Here is an 18,012-nt window from a genome sequence, read left to right on the forward strand (position 1 = left end):
TGAAGATCTTTACAGCCATTATAGAAATCAATACAAGGTTCTTTAAAAAATTAAAAGTAGAACTCCCATATGATCTGTCAATCCTACTTCTGAGTATATATCCAAAGGAAATAAAATTACTGTCTTCAGGAGATGTCTGCACTCCCATATTCATTGCAGCATTCTTCACAGTAGCCAGGATATGGAAACAACCCAACTGTCCTTCAATAACTGAATAGTTAAAGACTGTGTGGTATATGTATATATGCAGTGGGATATGTCCAGCCCTAAAAGAAAGCAAATCCTGTCATTTATGACAATATGGATGAAGCTTGAGAGCACTATACTAACTGATTAAGTCAGAGAAAGACAAATACTGCATGATCTCACATATGTGGAATCTAAAAAAGTTGAACTCCTAGAACCAGAGAGTAGAAGAAGAAGGTGGTGTTGCCAGGGGGTGAGGAAAGTGGAGGAAATGAGATGTTGGTGAAATGCACAAACTTTTCATTATAAAATGAGTAATTCGGGAGACCTAATGTACCACATGGTGACTATAGTTAACAACCATGTAATGTATACCTGAAATTTTCTAAGAAAGTAGATCTCTTATGTTCTTAACACACGGTAACTATGAGAGGTGATGGATATGTTAATTAGCTTGATTGTGGTTATTCATAATGTAGGCATATATCAGATCATCATGTTGTACACCTTAAATAAATTCAATTAAAAACAAGCTCTGATAATGTAGGTGAATTTTGGGGTGGAGTAGTTTAGTTTTTATTTGTTTTTTGGTAGTCACAAGTTCTCTATTACTTGATTAGTAATTGATCATAGCTTTCTATTCTAGTTTTTCTAAAAAAAACATCTTTCAATAATGTATGCTAATTTGTTCCTAGAAACCTTCAGATTTATTATTTATTAATCTATGGAAGACATATTTTTGTTTGTTTCTGACAAGTGGATCTATATTTCCCTGACTCTACTTTTCTCTAACATCTTCTTTGTTCTTTTTATCTTAACACTATAATTTAATTACTTCATCAGCAGCTGTCAGTGCTTAGAGATACTCCTTATTCTTCCATATTTTTTCTCCATAAAAATCTTAATTTTCAGAGATTTGAACCTCATACCTCCCTTCTCTCGGTTTCTCTTCATGACTCTAGTTTTAATTCCATGAGATATACCATTATTCTTCTCTTGATTTGCCATTTCTTCTCCAAAAATCCACACTTGTCTTCCATTTTGGTCATCTCAGGCTTATTTTGTATTTGTGTAATTTTTCTAATTTCGGTACCAAATATTTTTCTTTAAAAAAGTGGTTTAAAATATCCTAGAAAGAATGTTGGAAATAATATAAAAAGTGAAGGAGTTAAGTGTAAATGTCTGGAAATGTGAGTTCAAGCCAAAACCAAAAGATGGGGAAGTATATTAAGGAAAAATATTCTGCAAATACCTTCCAAGGTTGCTTCTGGAAACCACTGTTCAGTGCCCATATGTCAGTTTACTCCTCTATCTGTAGGCCTGCATTGCAGGTGCTATTTCCACAGGTAACCTGTAGTGCTTTCTGGAACTTGTTGATTCCTCATTCAGAAAGACAAGAATATCATACATCATATATTTACTAAACAGTTGGATTAATTAATTCATTCATTTTTTTTAATGTTTATTTATTTTGAAGGAGAGAGAGACAGAGCATGAGCAGGGGAGGGGCAGAGACAGAGAGGGAGACAGAATCTGAAGTGGGCTCCAGGCTCTGAGATGTCAGCACAGAGCCCGACTTGGGGACTTGAACTCACAAGCCATGAGATCATGACCTGAGCTGGAGTCAGATGCTTAACCGACTGAGCCATCCAGGCACCCCTCATTCATTCATTTTAGACTTACTCTGTGAACACTGTTATAGCTGGATCCCACTCATAGAGGTTCTAGAAGATGCCAAAGGATATAAAATGTCCTACTGTGACTTTTAAAAAAAATAATATTGTTCCCTGGATTGATAGTAATATTACATAAATTAGAACATATATGTCCCATAATTAATAATAAATAATGAGATTTCTGAGGCCATTATTAACATTTTTTAAAATTTTATTTTGAGTTCATATGTGTGTGTGTATGTGTAAAAGATGGTGGTTATAAAGAGGTTAAAATACAAACCAACAGCAAAGACGTATCTAGACAATGTCATATATTTTATCTAAACCCCCGTGAAATTCCAAACACCAAAGAACCCTTGTCAACCTAAAGTTGTTATTTAATTTATGAATGTATGTATTGCCATAAATTTATGACTGCCACTTACTTCAGGAAATCTATAAAACAAGCTATTAAATGAAATACCCAGTTCTTCAAAGTAAAATTACAGTTTTTCAGTTAGGCATGTGATTGAACCAAACTTCTTTTGTTGTAATTACTCTTGGTATTTCCAAATCTATCTTTCATTAGACCACAATATTTAAGGAAAAGTAGTCTTTTTTTGCACGTTTATCTGCTAGGGTGCTTTCAGTTTAAACACTAAATAAAGGGGCGCCTGGGTGGCGCAGTCGGTTGAGCGTCTGACTTCAGCCAGGTCACGATCTCGCGGTCCGTGGGTTCGAGCCCCGCGTCGGGCTCTGGGCTGATGGCTCGGAGCCTGGAGCCTGTTTCTGATTCTGTGTCTCCCTCTCTCTCTGCCCCTCCCCCGTTCATGCTCTGTCTCTCTCTGTCCCAAAAATAAATAAAAAACGTTGAAAAAAAATTAAAAAAAAACACACTAAATAAATACATTCCTTCATTTAACGAGGATTTAAAGTATAGAGTGACCATAAAATGGCATCATTAGGTTCCAAGTCCACTTCATTGTGATGCTCTGTGAAGTTCTCTAGCTTCTGTGTTTCACCTTTTCCTCAGGCCAGCTCTCTTCATGTTTGTAAGACAGCTGCTGTGTTTCAAAGTAACATACATATAGGAGACAACATTTAGTGATTTATTTTTCGTACCTCTCTCTGTCTTTTTTTCTTTTTCTTTTAGAAAGAGAGAGTGGGAGCAGGAGAGGGGCAGAGAAAGAGAAAGAATCTTACGCAGGCTCAACACTCAGCATAGAGCCCCACATGGGGCTTGATCCCACAACACTGGGATCATAACTTAAGCCAAAGACTCAGATGTTCAACTGCCTGAGCCACCCAGGTGCCCCCTCTTTGTATCTCTTTTTAATAAAAAGACTTTTGAGGTGCCTGGATGACTCAGTCAGTTGAGCATCCAACTCTTGGTTTTGGCTCAGGTCATGATCTCCTAGCTTCATGAGTTCAAGCTCCGCCTTAGGCTCAGTGTTGCTTGGGGTTCCCTCTCTCTTCCTCTCTCTCTTGCACCTCCCCCATTTTTGCTGTCTCTGTCTCTCTTGAAATAAATAAATGAACTTAAAAAAAATGAAGAACTTTTCCCAGAAATTGCTAGATTTCCTCTCATGTCTTGACGGCCAGAATTGGGTCATAAGCCCAGACCTAAATCATTCAATGGAGAAGGGAATGATGTTATCACAACTGGCTCTCTATGTAAATCAGGATTTACTCCTACCTCCATAATTCTCTTAGCATGTGGCTGCACAGTGAAAAGCAGAATCCTGCAGGGAATCCATGTTTTCTCAAAAGAGAAAGCAGGAGAAAATGGATGCAGAGATGCAGAGTTTATAACCAAGAGTATTAGACACAGGAGGACTCACTTAAATATAAGTTATTGTTTCTCTGGTGATGACTATTCCCTAGAATAAGTGGAGAATACTAATTATTATCACTCTGTAGTACTTTATACCAGCACTTATGTAAAAAGTTCACAAAGGACGGTAGGAGCACATTTTCTTGGTACTGTGTCTCTTAGGTTCAAAACACACCTACACACAAATACATCTATATATACACTATATATACACTATATGTAGTGTATGGAGTCAAATATGGTAATAAGTAGTGACAGAGATATTGGGGTAAGTGGACCTCATACCTTTAGTTAGGAATTTTGTATGCATAAAATCAGTCTTCACTCATAAACGAAGGCACTTTAAAGAGAAGAGTTAAAATCAATGGAGCTCATGTACTCATCTCTAAATTGACCTTTAACCTGGCATATGTGTTTCTTGTTTTGTTTTGTTTTACATATCTTTAGATGAAAAGAAAAAGGAACCCAGTAGATTAAATACCCTCTTTAAAACCTGTCTGCTGTGATAAATACTGATATCATGTCGAAGTGAGGGTGGCATCATATGACAGTTCTAAAATCAACTTAGAAAATAATTCCATCTAATTAAATTAAAAAATAATTCCTCTCTCCTATATGAAATAAATTGTCTTAAGTCTAAGTAAATTATAAATGAGTCACATTATGCCCTTACCCTCCCAAGAGCTGAGATTCTAGTGACTAATACAAATATGGAAATAAATATCACAAAGTAGAATATTAATACAAACTTGAGAGAAGAACAAAGTAGTTTAGCAGCTAAAAGATTAGAATACATTAGATGGATGCGTTCATGGAATGCATTAGAACCAAGTTATTTAAAGCTAATTTTAGAGAACACATGGAAGGAAATAATATAAAATTTAATAGGACTTCATGCAATATTCTATGTACAGTAAGAATTATGAGGGAAAAATATCCATGAACAGAAACATATTTTAGCACCATTTAGAAATGGTCATATTGTTTATTAGTTGCCTAAGACAGGTATGAACCTTCAATTTACAGATTGAATTTTCCTGACTGGTTAAGAGAAATACATATATTTTAAGATACATTATCAATTACATATCCACATTTCAAAACTTCCATTGAGGTTAAACTATTACAACATTTAATTGAGTATAAAAAATTGGAAAAATGTTAGAATCACTTTAAATGTTCTATAGTAGATGGGGTGCCTGGGTGGCTCAGTCAGTTAGGTATCCAACTCTTGACTTTGGCTGAAGTCACGATCTCACAGTTTGAGTTCAAACCCCACATTGGGCTCCCCACTGTCAGCTTGGAACTCTGTCTCCCTCTCTCTCTGCCCCTTTCCTGCTGTAAAGTAAACTTAAACATATATGTATATCTATATAGTATCATATATATAAATATATCCATATCCGGGTGCCTGGGTCGCTCAATCATTTAAGCATCTGACTTTGGTTCAGGTCATAATCTCATGGTTCATGGGTTCAAGCCCCACATCAAGCCTCTGTGCTGACAGCTCAGAGCTTGGGGCCTGCTTCGGATTCTGTGTCTCCCTCTCTCTCTGCCCCTACTGTGCTCATGCTCTGTTTCTGTCTCTCAAAAATGAATAAATGTTTTAAAATATTAAAAATTATTAAAAATATATAAATAAATGTTCTATAATTAGATTTCACTGAAATAATTCTGTGAAACTAAATAAATTTTTTAAATAATATGTATATATTTTATTATTTGTTTTAATTTAAATCCAAGTTACTTAACATATAGTGTAATAATGATTTCAGTAATGAAATTTAATGATTCATCACTTACAAATAACACCCAGTGCTCATCCCAAGTGCCCTCCTCAATGCCCACCACCCATGTAGCCCATCCCCACACCCAACACCCCTCCAGCAACCCTCAGTTTGTTCTCTGTATGCAACAGTCTCTTACGGTTTGTTTCCCTGTTTTTATCTTACTTTTGCTTCCTTTCCCCTATGTTCATCTGTTTCATTTCTTGAATTCCCCATATGAATGAAATCATATATTTGTCTTTCTCTGACTTATTTCACTTAGCATAATACACTCTAGTTCCATCCACGTTGTTGCAAATGGCAAGATTTCATTCTTTTTGATCCCTGAGTAATATCCCATCGTGTGTGTGTGTGTGTGTCTATATATATAGACACACACACACACACATACACCACATCTTCTTTATCCATTCATCAGTTGATGGACATTTGGGCTCTTTCCATACTTTGGCTATTGTCAATAGTGCTGCTATAAACATTGGGATGCATGTGTCCCTTCAAATCTTGAATCAGCACTCCTGTATCCTTTGGATAAATACCTAGTAGTGCAATTACTGGGTTGTATGGTAGTTCTATTTTGAAACTAAGTAAACTTTTAAGCTTTAGGGGAAAAGAAGGTATTTAGTAGATGTCAACTATTTTTTAGTGTGAGATAGTATTAATAGATTTTTGAGATAGTGTTAATAGTATTAATAATAGTACTTTATGAGATAGTATTATAGATACTATAAAGACTATTATAAATATATTTTATAGATCTTATTAATACTTTAGATAGTATTTTATGAGATAGTATTAATAGATTTTATTTTTTATGAAATATATTTAATAGGAATTGAATTTTTTCTATTATATCAGAATGTCTTAGACTCCAAGCAGGGAAAAATCCAATGTCCATTGGTAAACTAACCAGCACTGAAGCTTTATGATGTTATATCACAAGAAGTCTGGTTTGGTTAATTTATTGGCTCTTTGGTCTAATCAATGGCTTAAATGTCTGTCTCATCTTCAAGAACACTTTACAGTCAAAAGATGACTATGGAACCTCGAGGCATCACATTCTCATGAAAACATACAGAGGCATTTTATTGCTTTATTGCTTTATAAGACTAAGGACACCCTTTCCCAGAAGCCCTCAGAAAATTTTACCCTATATAAATTGCCCCCAGATGCTCATGTTTAAGCCAGTATTTGGTGATGGGAATGGTCCTATCATGATTGGCTTACAGTACTTACGATTCATTCCCCAAGCATTAAGGCCTGGGGTGTCACAAAAGAGATTAATTATAAAACAAAATCAGGATTCTTTAGGAGAGAGTAATTATAAAACAAAATCAGGATTCTTTTAGGAAGAATGAAGGGCGTAGACAACCAGAAGTTTCTGCAATATAGTCTTATTTTTTCTGTCTTCTTAAAAATCATTCCAAAGATCAGGGATTATAAAGTATACATTTGCATAATGTAATATTAAATGTAATTTTTTATTTTGAATAAATGAGCATCATACATGTAAAAGAAATGTGATCTCTGCTCCCAGGAATAATGATACTTGTGCGAGGCATGCTCTAGAACAGGTAGGTGTAGCAGAGGGCTTGAGCAATCCTTCAAAGTTATCACTCTGCAACTCAGTTTCCTTATATATAAAATGGGAATGAAGAAATCATGCCAACATGCCAACTTTTAGAGAGATTTTAAGGATTCAATGTGATTTTATATGTGAAGAGTTTAGAAACATGCCAAGTCCTCAAGAAAGATTTTTGTTTTTGTTTTTGTTTTTTTACGGAGCCATTGTGCCAGCCTTAAACAAGTGAAAATGGTTTTCCTGGTTGGGAAGCATGTAACCTGTAAACACCAAGGAAGTGTTCGGCATTTCTGCCAGTGCTCACAGGGAATGTTCGTTTTCAAACACTTTGATTTGTAGTGAAAGGTTTTGAGGTCAGTTTGTTCACTCTCGCACCCCTCCCCCATGCAGAGTGACCATTCCTTTAAACAGCTGTAATGATGCCAGGTTGGTACGTTCATCCGTTGAAATGGTGAGATGTCTGTCTGAGGAGGTGACATATGCACGGAGACCTGAATGTGAGAAAAAAGAAGCCATTTATATATAAAGGGGAGAACATTTCAAACAGAGGGAACAGAAAATGCGAAGATGAGTTCGTAGACCATGTCACCCTCCAGTACCCTCTGTCCCTGTTATGCATCAAAATACACCTAGCATATTAATCACCCCTTTCTTGATTTCTACAGCTACTCAAACCATTCGTTCAAAACCCTCATATACTTAAAAATCTAAAATACTAGTTGAATGCTGAATGAATATACTATGAGTTACTTCGGCCGACATAAAAATTCATCTTTTGTAAGAGCCTGAATGAGCTCTAGTAAATCAAACCGGCGCAATTATCATTGAGCAACATGCTAACTGACGATGATTTACCGGCATAACATTTATATCTCCATCCTTTGTAAAGGTAAATGCGATAGCTGCTTCATAATTATTAGGGACTCTCCCCTCATGTTTTTCACTGACCTTAAGTGAAATGAGATCACTTGGAGAAAGAAAGCAGGGGAATTTTCAATTCCAACTTCAGTGCAGGGATAAACGTCAGGCAAACAAGTAGTTAATGAGGAGGCTCCCACCCTCTGTCCCAATTAAAATAGCAACAGTTTTCTAATTCAAAAAATCTCTTTGAAAAATCTTTCAAATTTAGAAAGTCCCTGTCAGTAAGAAAAATACTACAGTAGTAAACACAGATAAATTTCTGTAATTGCAAACAACTTTCTCCCAGCCCTGCACTAGTGCTTTTTATCATTTGATTTGACAGGATACCACATATACAAATTTGAAATAAAGCAAATGAAAAATAAATTATAGCAGTTTATCATTTCTTCTGTTAGTGTTTATGCTATGCATAAAATTTTTATATAGCTCAAATTGATAGTCAATTCCAATTCATGGTTTTAGATTGATCAAATATATTTTATGAAATGTTCATTACATAACATATTCTCTACATTTTCTCACAGCATTTATCATGTACTCATGCCATATACCAAAGAAATAAAACAAACACTATGAGTTCATGTTTGCAGAACAGAATAACAATGCACAAAAGAATAGACCAGCTCCTGTATACGTAGGTCGTACATTTTAAAAATATTTACCGAAAAAAAATCAGTTGTTTAAATATAACTACATGCAAAACTCAAAATTAGAAGAGATATACTATAGTAGTTGTATTCAGAATCCCCAAGACAACTTTCAGGTTCGATGATTCACTAGAAAAGTTCACAGGACCCAACAATGTCTTTTTCATGGCTATGATTTGTTACAACGAAAGGATGCCAAACAAAGTCAGGAATGGCAAAAGCCCATGGGTCAAAGTCCAGGAGAAACTAGGTGCAAACTTCCAAGAGTCCTCTCCCAATGGAATCACAGAAGATAAGCTGAATCCAGCAACTAGTTGTGACACAGGTGAAGCGTTGTCTGCCAAGAAGATCACTGGAGACTCGAAGCTTTTGGTTTCTATTGGGTTGCTGGTCACATGGGCATTCTCTGTCGCACATGACCTAAAGATCCACACTCGGGGTAGGAAAACAGATGTTTGGCATAAACCACATCGTGAAACAGTTCAAGCACAGTGAGCCACCTCACCAGTTAGGGAATGGTGGGAACACGTCTGAAATCCAAGTTCCCAGGTGCCAGCCTTGCAGGCAGGCCTTTCTAAGGATGGCAGTCTCATACATGATATGTTAATTCTTTTCTGCACAGTAGTAAAAGGTGTAAGTTTTATAATCAGATGACCTGAGGCTCATATCCACATTCTACCACTTATATTGATGTGACCTTAGACAAGTTATCTAAACACTTTGCATATATCAGTTTGATCAGCTCTTACATTACTGTAATTATCAATTGCCATGAATATCACATGCAATAATTCATGTACAATTCTTAACACACTGCCTGCAAAGAGTAATAATTCAATAAATGTTGATGAATAATAATAGTATATGTGGTGACTAATGTCACAGAGCTTCAAATAGAATATATGAACAAGACTCAAATAAAATAGAGAGTAAATAAGTGTTGCGGTATGTGTGTGTGGGGGGGGAGGGGTGACGAACTATAAGTGCAACAGTTCTAAGAATGGGCAAACACTGTCTGTAATTTGTAAGAACCCACAAAAACTTCCTTGCCAGAGTATTCTTTTGCTAAGTGTTATGGAGCCATAGTCATTAAAAGACAGAAGTAGCTTTCAGAAAACAAAGAAGGTGAAATATGGGTGACAACATTGTGATCTTCATACTGCTCTCTGAGAAAGTCCTCCTTTACAGCATCACAGCTACCATGGAAGTGACTACTATACTTGACTCTAAAAATTCTGAGATAGTTCGGAAAGCTGGATCAGAAGAAATTAGTGGGTAGATCAGGCTGGTTTGGATACAGTCTGATACTTTCTTGGATTTTTTGGAAGTAAGACAATATTAATAATTCTTACACATCACTTTTTTTAACTACTTGAGAAGTAAAACACAGCATTTGGATGAGTAATACCTTTGCTCTACTTAGATATGGGCTCAGATACAACTCTCAGCAGGTAGAGAATTTTTTTGACATAACTAATGATTAAACATCATGATTACTTAAAAACATATGCTGACTAAAAACTTCCACACTGATTGAATTAATAGATAAATGAATGAATGGGCTCAGAATATAATTAGGCCTATGATTCATCAACAAAGGATAACTGCGAGGCTAGTGCAGGTTTAACAAAAATTACATGTGATGAGAATTTATTTTCTTAAAACTTTATCTTTCTTGTTAATACAATGAACCAAGCTGTTTGTAGGTTGGAGAAAGAGGTATTGAGTGGCATTGTGTTTTACATCTAATTTTAGATGCCTCCTCAAGCTAATATTAAGCATTTAAAGATCCTTTAAAAAATAAGTATAGTTTGTCCTGTATCATAATTTTAATTAGATCCACAACTGTTACAAATAGAAATACTTTATGACATTTTATAAGCATTTAATATGAAGAGGTAAGGAGCTTTGATTATTTCTAAATAAATCAACTTAAAAAGTATATATTTTTAATATATTTTTTATATATTTCTTTTTGCTAGGAAAAGATTATAGATGAGTTATGTAAGTATATTCCTTATAAATTATTTTAAGGATTATCACTTAACTAAAGTATATGATTTACAGAAAAATCATTTGTTAAAATCAGAACTCTTCATTGCATCTTGACTGATACTACGGTAGAAACTATAAAGGCCCCTTCCAAAAAAAAAATGTTAACACCTCTAAATATTTCCTTTATTGGCTACTCTTTTTTTAAATTTTTTTATTGTTTATTATTTTTGAGAGAGAAGTGGGGGGGGGGGGGGTGGGGGCTGAGAGCAAGCAGGGAAGGGGCAGAGACAGCGGGAGACACCGAATCGGAAGAGGGCTCCAGGCTCTGAGCGCTCAGGACAGGGTCCGACGCGGGGGCTCAAACTCACAGGCCATGAGATCATGACCTGAGCTGTAGTTGGCTGCCCAACCAACTGAGCCACCCAGGCGCCCCTTTATTGGCTACTGTTAATCAGTCACAGTTGGGGGGGGGGTGGCTGAAAGCCTTTATGTCGTTATCCTAAACTATAGACATCATTATTTATAATGCATTGCAAATTAAGTTGTGATTCATAGCCTCTGTTCAAATTTAAATTTATACCGTTTAGGCAAATACATTTGTAAAATGTAATTAGCCCTTGTGTTAGTTATCCAGGCATCACATAGAAAATGGCATATATAATTTCAACGATACTGAGAAAATTGTTTTTAGTCCAAGTAATTGATAAATGCCTTTGAATAGTCTGGTATTTAATCAAAGCACTCATCACAGTTCTTAAAATAACTTGTTAATTTCCTCTGGACTATAATGCATTGATGTTTATAGCTGTGCGTTTGTTATTTTATGTTTGGTGTATGTCAACTGGTTTTATACTAGAAGCTCAAGAAATATTGCATTGAACTGATTTGAGTTAAAGTGAAGTGAAGTGAATTGGTTAAGTAATTTTAAGAAAAGGAATATACACTTAAGTTCAATACTTAATCAAAGCTAATCAGTTCTCACAAAGGCTATCTGAATTTAGCTATGTGTTTTTTAATGAAAATGCTCATTTCCTAAATCATATGAGTTTTTACCATCTTAGTGGTAGAAATCTATTCTTTTCACATTATCTTGTGCAATTTTCATTGATTTCTCCCCCAACTCTGTTGTTTTTATAGAGCTATCTTTCATATGGCCCTTTTTAGTTTTGCTTTGTTTGGTATTAAATGCAAAATGTGATATTCTGTTTTTGAGTTCTTTTTGTAAAATAATGTGTTTTTACCAATACCATTTCAGAAGATGTGTGGAGTAATATTAGGCCATGAAGTTTTTATTTCAACTTATAGTTAAGGAATAAAAATAATAACTATAGTTGTATGAAAGAATAAGGCTTATTGACAAATGAATCTGAACATATTTCAAATACTATCCACGTAAAAATTCTCAAATGCAGTACAATAGCACTTAGCAAATTTTTAAGTTATAGTATTAACTAAAAATCATTAATTATTTTCTAGGCTAAATATTGGACTGAGAATTCTGACCTAATGTAGTATTTTTTTTCCTCAAAGCAATGACCCTTGTTATAGATGAAATATGATTTTTAGTTAAGAAGGAAATGTCAAATCAAACCATTTACATGTTGACAGGTCTCATAAAATAGTATAAACTTTCACGGAATCTAAGATGACCTCAATTGTTAGGTTGTACCATTATTTTATGAGATACTGCTAAAAAAATGCTGTGATTAAAATAAAACAGCTCTTAATATTTAGAGCCTTTATTTTATAACTACCAAAAGAGCTTTTCTAGATGCCACCTGTCAAACAGGGATTGTTAAGAGACCTCTAGTGTGAGACATCCTCATTGCTAACATAATAAAATATGAAAACAATTGGTATCTTAGAATCAAAAGAAATTTTTCAAAAAAGGATTTATAAAGAAAATCATACTGTGGTATCATAAAACAATTTTGAGCTCTAATTAAGAGGATATGTATGTGTTTGCCCATAGAATATATTATTCTAGAAAATAAAATGATAACAAACAAGTGATTTCTGTAATCTCTAGATTGTTACATAAATTTGTTTGCACTTATTAAATATTGGGTAGTATAACTATGTCCTGTTGAAAAACTTTTGCATCAAAAGTTGAATGATTATGGTCGTAAACTATATGTTAAACACTTAGAATTTATTATTTTATGTGCTGTCATATATATGGTTAAAGAAAAACAGTCGATCTGATTAGGAAGTATTGAAAAGTCTTCATTATATTCTATGTGAACTAATACTTTTGTTTGATCATTAAAACGTGCTTTCAAAATTAACAAATGTTAAAAAATAAACTGTAAGTAAATGACCCAGCAATTGAATATTTCTTCATTTCCTCTCTATCTCAGGTCCCATAAGTAGTGTTCTGGTGAATAAATATGGTAGCCGACCAGTAGTGATGATAGGAGGTTTATTATGCTGCTTGGGAATGGTCACAGCCTCTTTTAGTACCAGCGTAATAGAGCTCTACCTCACTGTGGGATTCATTACTGGTAAGCCGTTTTGTTTTCTGCTTATTTTCTTCTTAACACTTCCATTGTTTGCAAAGCTCTGTAAGAAGCATAAACAATAGAACATTTACATTGTTTTACTTGAGTTTATGTCTTGTAGCAGATGCTATCTTAAAGTATTTTCTTCGAGTACAATGAAATGCTAGCGTGGAATGGCCAATCAAACTTATTTCAAGAAATGGAAGAAACAAAATATTAGACACATTAGGTGCTATGATATCAATGTCAAAAAGAAAACCATTTTCATTCAATTTTACCAATTCACCATTTGCTCATCAGCCAGTTAAGATGGGGTATTATGGACATAAACTTTCTGGCATATAAATAGCTTCATTTTTTTTAAAGTTATTTTTCATTACTTACCACTATTTAGGGTATCTGACTTATGACTCATTATAGGTTAAAAAATGATGCCAAAATATATTTTCTGCATGCACTGATTTAGCTCTAACAATAGAATTATTTTTATTTGTGTTCTGGTTAGTGCTAGGGCTCTGTATTAGGGTCCCTTCTTTTCCTTACAAAAGATTCCAGTTGCTTAAAGGCTCTGTAAGGCACATTTGCTGCTAATATTTTCAAATTCTATACTGTCACTTGGTTACAGTTGTTCCTCATGTGTAATGTCTGTTGACCTAAACTGACCTAAATATGTATATTTGGAAAACACTACTTTTATTAGCCTTAACAATAAATTGCATTAAGCAAATCTACACGCAAAGTTTTAAGGAAAATTGGATTCAGTGTATAAAGAAATTGAATCTTTTCCTTATGCTCACAGCAAAACAGTAAGTGTATGTCTCTTTTTGTAGTAATTTTAGATCAGTCTAACCCTGCAGTGGCATATCATTTGATGAAAAAAAATAAGATGTAGTAAAGCCTATAGTAATAGTGATGTTAAAATCTTTCTCTTTACAGCCTATCCACAACACTGTAGCTTTTTGATGTGATAAAATACTTTTTGACATTGTAAATGAGAATCTTCTATCTAAGAATTGTCATAGTGCAGGGAACACCTTTTTTGTTTTGTGCAGAAATACCGTATATTGCATTTGACCATAGAAGTCAGGCTGGGCCCACAAATAGATGTAATATGGAAACGATCATTTTGATATTACTGTCCCAAAAATTTCAACAGCATTATATGCTATTCTGACTTCAATTCCATTTATTTTGAGTCTTGAAGACTTTGGTGCTTCTGGAGTCAACCCTTAAATGCACCTATGAGAGATTTATCTTAAGGCGTTATCAGCCAATACTTTTTGATAGACAATCTAGTTTTAATCCTGACTTAGCACATATTAGCTGATCATGGGTAAATTAGCCTCTTTCTATCTTTTTGTCTTTAGAATATGGAAAATGATAGCTCTTTCCTTTTGGAGTTGTTGGGATGATGCATGCAAAAAATGAATACTCAGTACCTTACAGAGTGCCCAGAATTTCATTACTTTTAAATAAATATTTGCAGATAATTACCATCATAATGTCATTATATAACATCTTAAGAGTTCTAGAACTTACTTGACTTTGGCAAAACCCTCATTTGTTATTGTTGAGGGGATTGGAACTCAAGAAGTCTAAGTGTTTTGCCCAATAATGCATATAGGTGGGGCGCCTGGGTGGCTCAGTAGGTTTAGTGTCTGACTTCGGCTCAAGTCATGATCTCACAGTTTGTGAGTTCAAGCTCCGCGTCAGGCTTTGTGCTGACAGTGTGGAGCCTGCATGGGGTTCTCACTCTCTCCCTTTCTCTCTGCTCCCCCCATGCTTGTGCTCTGTCTCTCTCAAAATAAAAAAACAAAACTTAAAAAAAATAAAAATAACAAAAGTGTTCACATAAATTGCACTCTTGCCCACAAGGTAGCAATCTATTGTATATGTGTGTATATAAATATAATGCATATAAAAATATATGTTACATAAATGGAGAGAGAATTAACCTATCTGTGGAATTACATGATTTTAAGTAAGAATTAATAATTCTGTCCTAATTTCAACCTATTCTATGAATATGGAAACATCAGAAGTTCTTGGGTTTAATTTTGTGCTTTTACATGAAAGCAATATGAAGCTGTCATACATGTCAAATGTCCAGTTATGAGAACCTCTTTGTTGATGTGCAATTCTGTGATAATAATTATCATCAAAAATTACCACCTGCTGTTGTACTTTGGGTCCTGACTTACCCACGTGAATGTACCTTTTAAGGAGTGATTTCTTTTGTGAGTGACATAATGTGTTTGTGTTTTTCTTCCTTTTTGTCTTTCTTTTTAGGTTTAGGTTTAGCGTTCAACCTGCAACCTGCCCTAACAATCATTGGCAAATACTTCTACAAGAAACGACCCATGGCTAATGGCCTCGCCATGGCAGGAAGTCCTGTTTTCTTAAGCACATTGGCTCCTTTCAATCAGTACCTTTTTAATACTTTTGGTTGGAAAGGAAGCTTTTTGATTTTAGGAGGCTTATTGTTGAATGCTTGTGTGGCTGGATCCCTCATGAGACCCGTTGAACCCAAACAAGCTACGAAGAAGTCTAAAAATAAGATTGGCATAAGAGAGAATGACCCAGATGTGAAGAAAAGCCATAGGAAGAAATCAAGATGGGAAAGAGTTAATAAGTATTTAGATTTCTCCCTTTTTAAGCATAGGGGATTTCTGATATACTTATCTGGAAATGTCATTATGTTTCTAGGGTTTTTTGCCCCCATTATATTCTTGGCTCCATATGCCAAAGACAAGGGAATTGATGAGTATTCTGCAGCTTTCTTGCTGTCTATTATGGCTTTTGTTGATATGTTTGCTAGACCTTGTGGAGGAATCATTGCAAACTCCAAATTTATCCGACCCCGAATCCAGTACTTCTTCAGTTTTGCAGTCATGTTCAACGGAGTGTGTCATCTCCTGTGCCCGTTGGCAGAGGACTACACAAGCCTGGTGTTGTATGCTGTGTTTTTTGGTCTTGGATTTGGGAGTGTTAGCAGTGTCCTCTTTGAAACGCTCATGGACCTGGTTGGCCCTCAGAGGTTTTCCAGCGCTGTGGGACTCGTCACAGTGGTGGAATGTTGCCCTGTTCTTCTTGGCCCTCCTCTTGCTGGTAAGAATCATTCTCATCCAGAGGAGCAGAGAGCATAAAAGGAATACCCACTAGCCAGGACCTTCTTTGGAATGTATGATATAATGTGGCTTATAACAATAAACATGAATAGCCTACAAGGCTGTGGGTGTGTTAACTTCAGGGTTTATTATACATGTATTTTTAAATTGCATAAATAGTTGATTTTAGACATAAATTTGCTTCAGAGCCTGGACCTATGAACTTAGGAATTTAAGTTAGACTGGGGCGCCTGGGTGGCTCAGTCGGTTAAGCGTCCGACTTCGGCTCAGGTCATGATCTCACAGTCCGTGTGTTCAAGCCCCATGTCGGGTTATGTGCTGACAGCTCAGAGCCTGGAGCCTGTTTCAGATTCTGTGTCTCCCTCTCTCTCTTACTCTCCCCTGTTCATGCTCTGTCTCTCTCTATGTCTCAATAAATAAACGTTTAAAGAAAAATTTAAAAAAAAAGAATTTAAGTTAGACTGATAATTAGTAACATAATCTTCAGGTTTTTATGCATATCTGTTTTTTTGTGCTTATAAAAACGTATCATAATAATAAAATTCCACCTTTTATTTATCATTGATAAACAAATTTCTGTTTATATTAAAAAGAGTCAAAAATTTAAAATAATGCTATCAAAAGGTCAGGATCTCTTTTCTTATTGGAGTACATTGGTTATATTAATATGTTACGTGCCTAAGGATAGCATACTTTTATAATATTGCTGACAGAAAAATATGAATATATATACATAAGTGTATATATATATATATACATATATACATGTACATATATATGTGTGTGTGTGTGTGTATATATATATATATATATACATATATACATATATACATATATACATATATATATATACACACACACACACACACACACACAGGAAGGAAAAGAAATTCATTTTGAATAGATACTTACATTTCACACTTATAAACTATAAGGATTACTTTTAGATTTTTAAGATCTGAAATATTTCAGTCATGCCTATGAAAGTATCTGTGCTAGGGGCACCTGAGTGGCTCAGTCGGTTAAACATCTGACTTCGGTTCAGGTCATGATCTCACAGTTCACGAGTTCGAGCCCTGTGTCGGGCTCTGCACTGACAACTCGGAGCCTGGAGCCTGCTTCGGATTCTGTGTTGCCCTCTCTCTCTGCCCCTCCCCACCCTCTCTCAAAAGTAGATAAACATTAAAAACAATTTTAAAAAAGAAAGTATCTGTGCTAAATTGCACACTAAGGAGACTAAAACAAATGTATAAGTGCATTTTTGAAATTAAGACTTTGTTTAATCTTAGACTTTCATGTTGTAAACATTATGTGGGCCAGTCTTTTCCAGTAACCACTGGAAACCATTGTTTTGCTTAATACTAAACTTAGGTATTCAGTTAGACTCTTGGCCTGACACCCAGTGGTCACAGTAACTGCCAGGCTCAATGTAAAGTTTTCCATGTATGTAAGTCAGTCTTTAAACTGTTTCCTACGTGACATTTAGGTATAATTTTTTTAATACCAGTATAATTTACATACATTGTTACATTAGTTTCAGGTATACAATATAGTGACAAGGAATCATTTTGAATTGGGAAAATTTGTATTTAATTTGTTGATCTTAAGGTATCATTGACCTTTTGCCTTGCTTTTCCACTTGGTCAGGAATGAGTGGTGCAGCTATTGACTTTTTCTGTCTAGCAGGGAGGGCTGTCCTCTCCTGTCTAGCACAGATGTTTTGGGTAGTATACCTTTTAATATGTATATACTGTGGCACCAAAGCAATTTTCAAAA

At 35.0% G+C, this 18,012-nt stretch overlaps 1 protein-coding gene across 3 annotated transcripts in view; it reads left to right on the top strand.

Moving 5' to 3' along the window:
• Positions 1–18,012, top strand: part of SLC16A7 (solute carrier family 16 member 7) — a 193,471-nt gene that overhangs the window by 165,633 nt on the left and 9,826 nt on the right. For all 3 annotated transcript variants that reach the window (XM_043564748.1, XM_043564750.1, XM_043564747.1), the window contains 2 exons: positions 12,968–13,111; positions 15,398–16,216. In XM_043564748.1, coding sequence (XP_043420683.1) covers positions 12,968–13,111; positions 15,398–16,216 — 963 coding nt within the window. The remainder of the gene's footprint in view (positions 1–12,967; positions 13,112–15,397; positions 16,217–18,012) is intronic.

This window comes from Prionailurus bengalensis, chromosome B4 (assembly GCF_016509475.1).
Source record: "Prionailurus bengalensis isolate Pbe53 chromosome B4, Fcat_Pben_1.1_paternal_pri, whole genome shotgun sequence".
In the NCBI taxonomy this organism is placed as follows: Eukaryota; Metazoa; Chordata; class Mammalia; order Carnivora; family Felidae; genus Prionailurus; species Prionailurus bengalensis.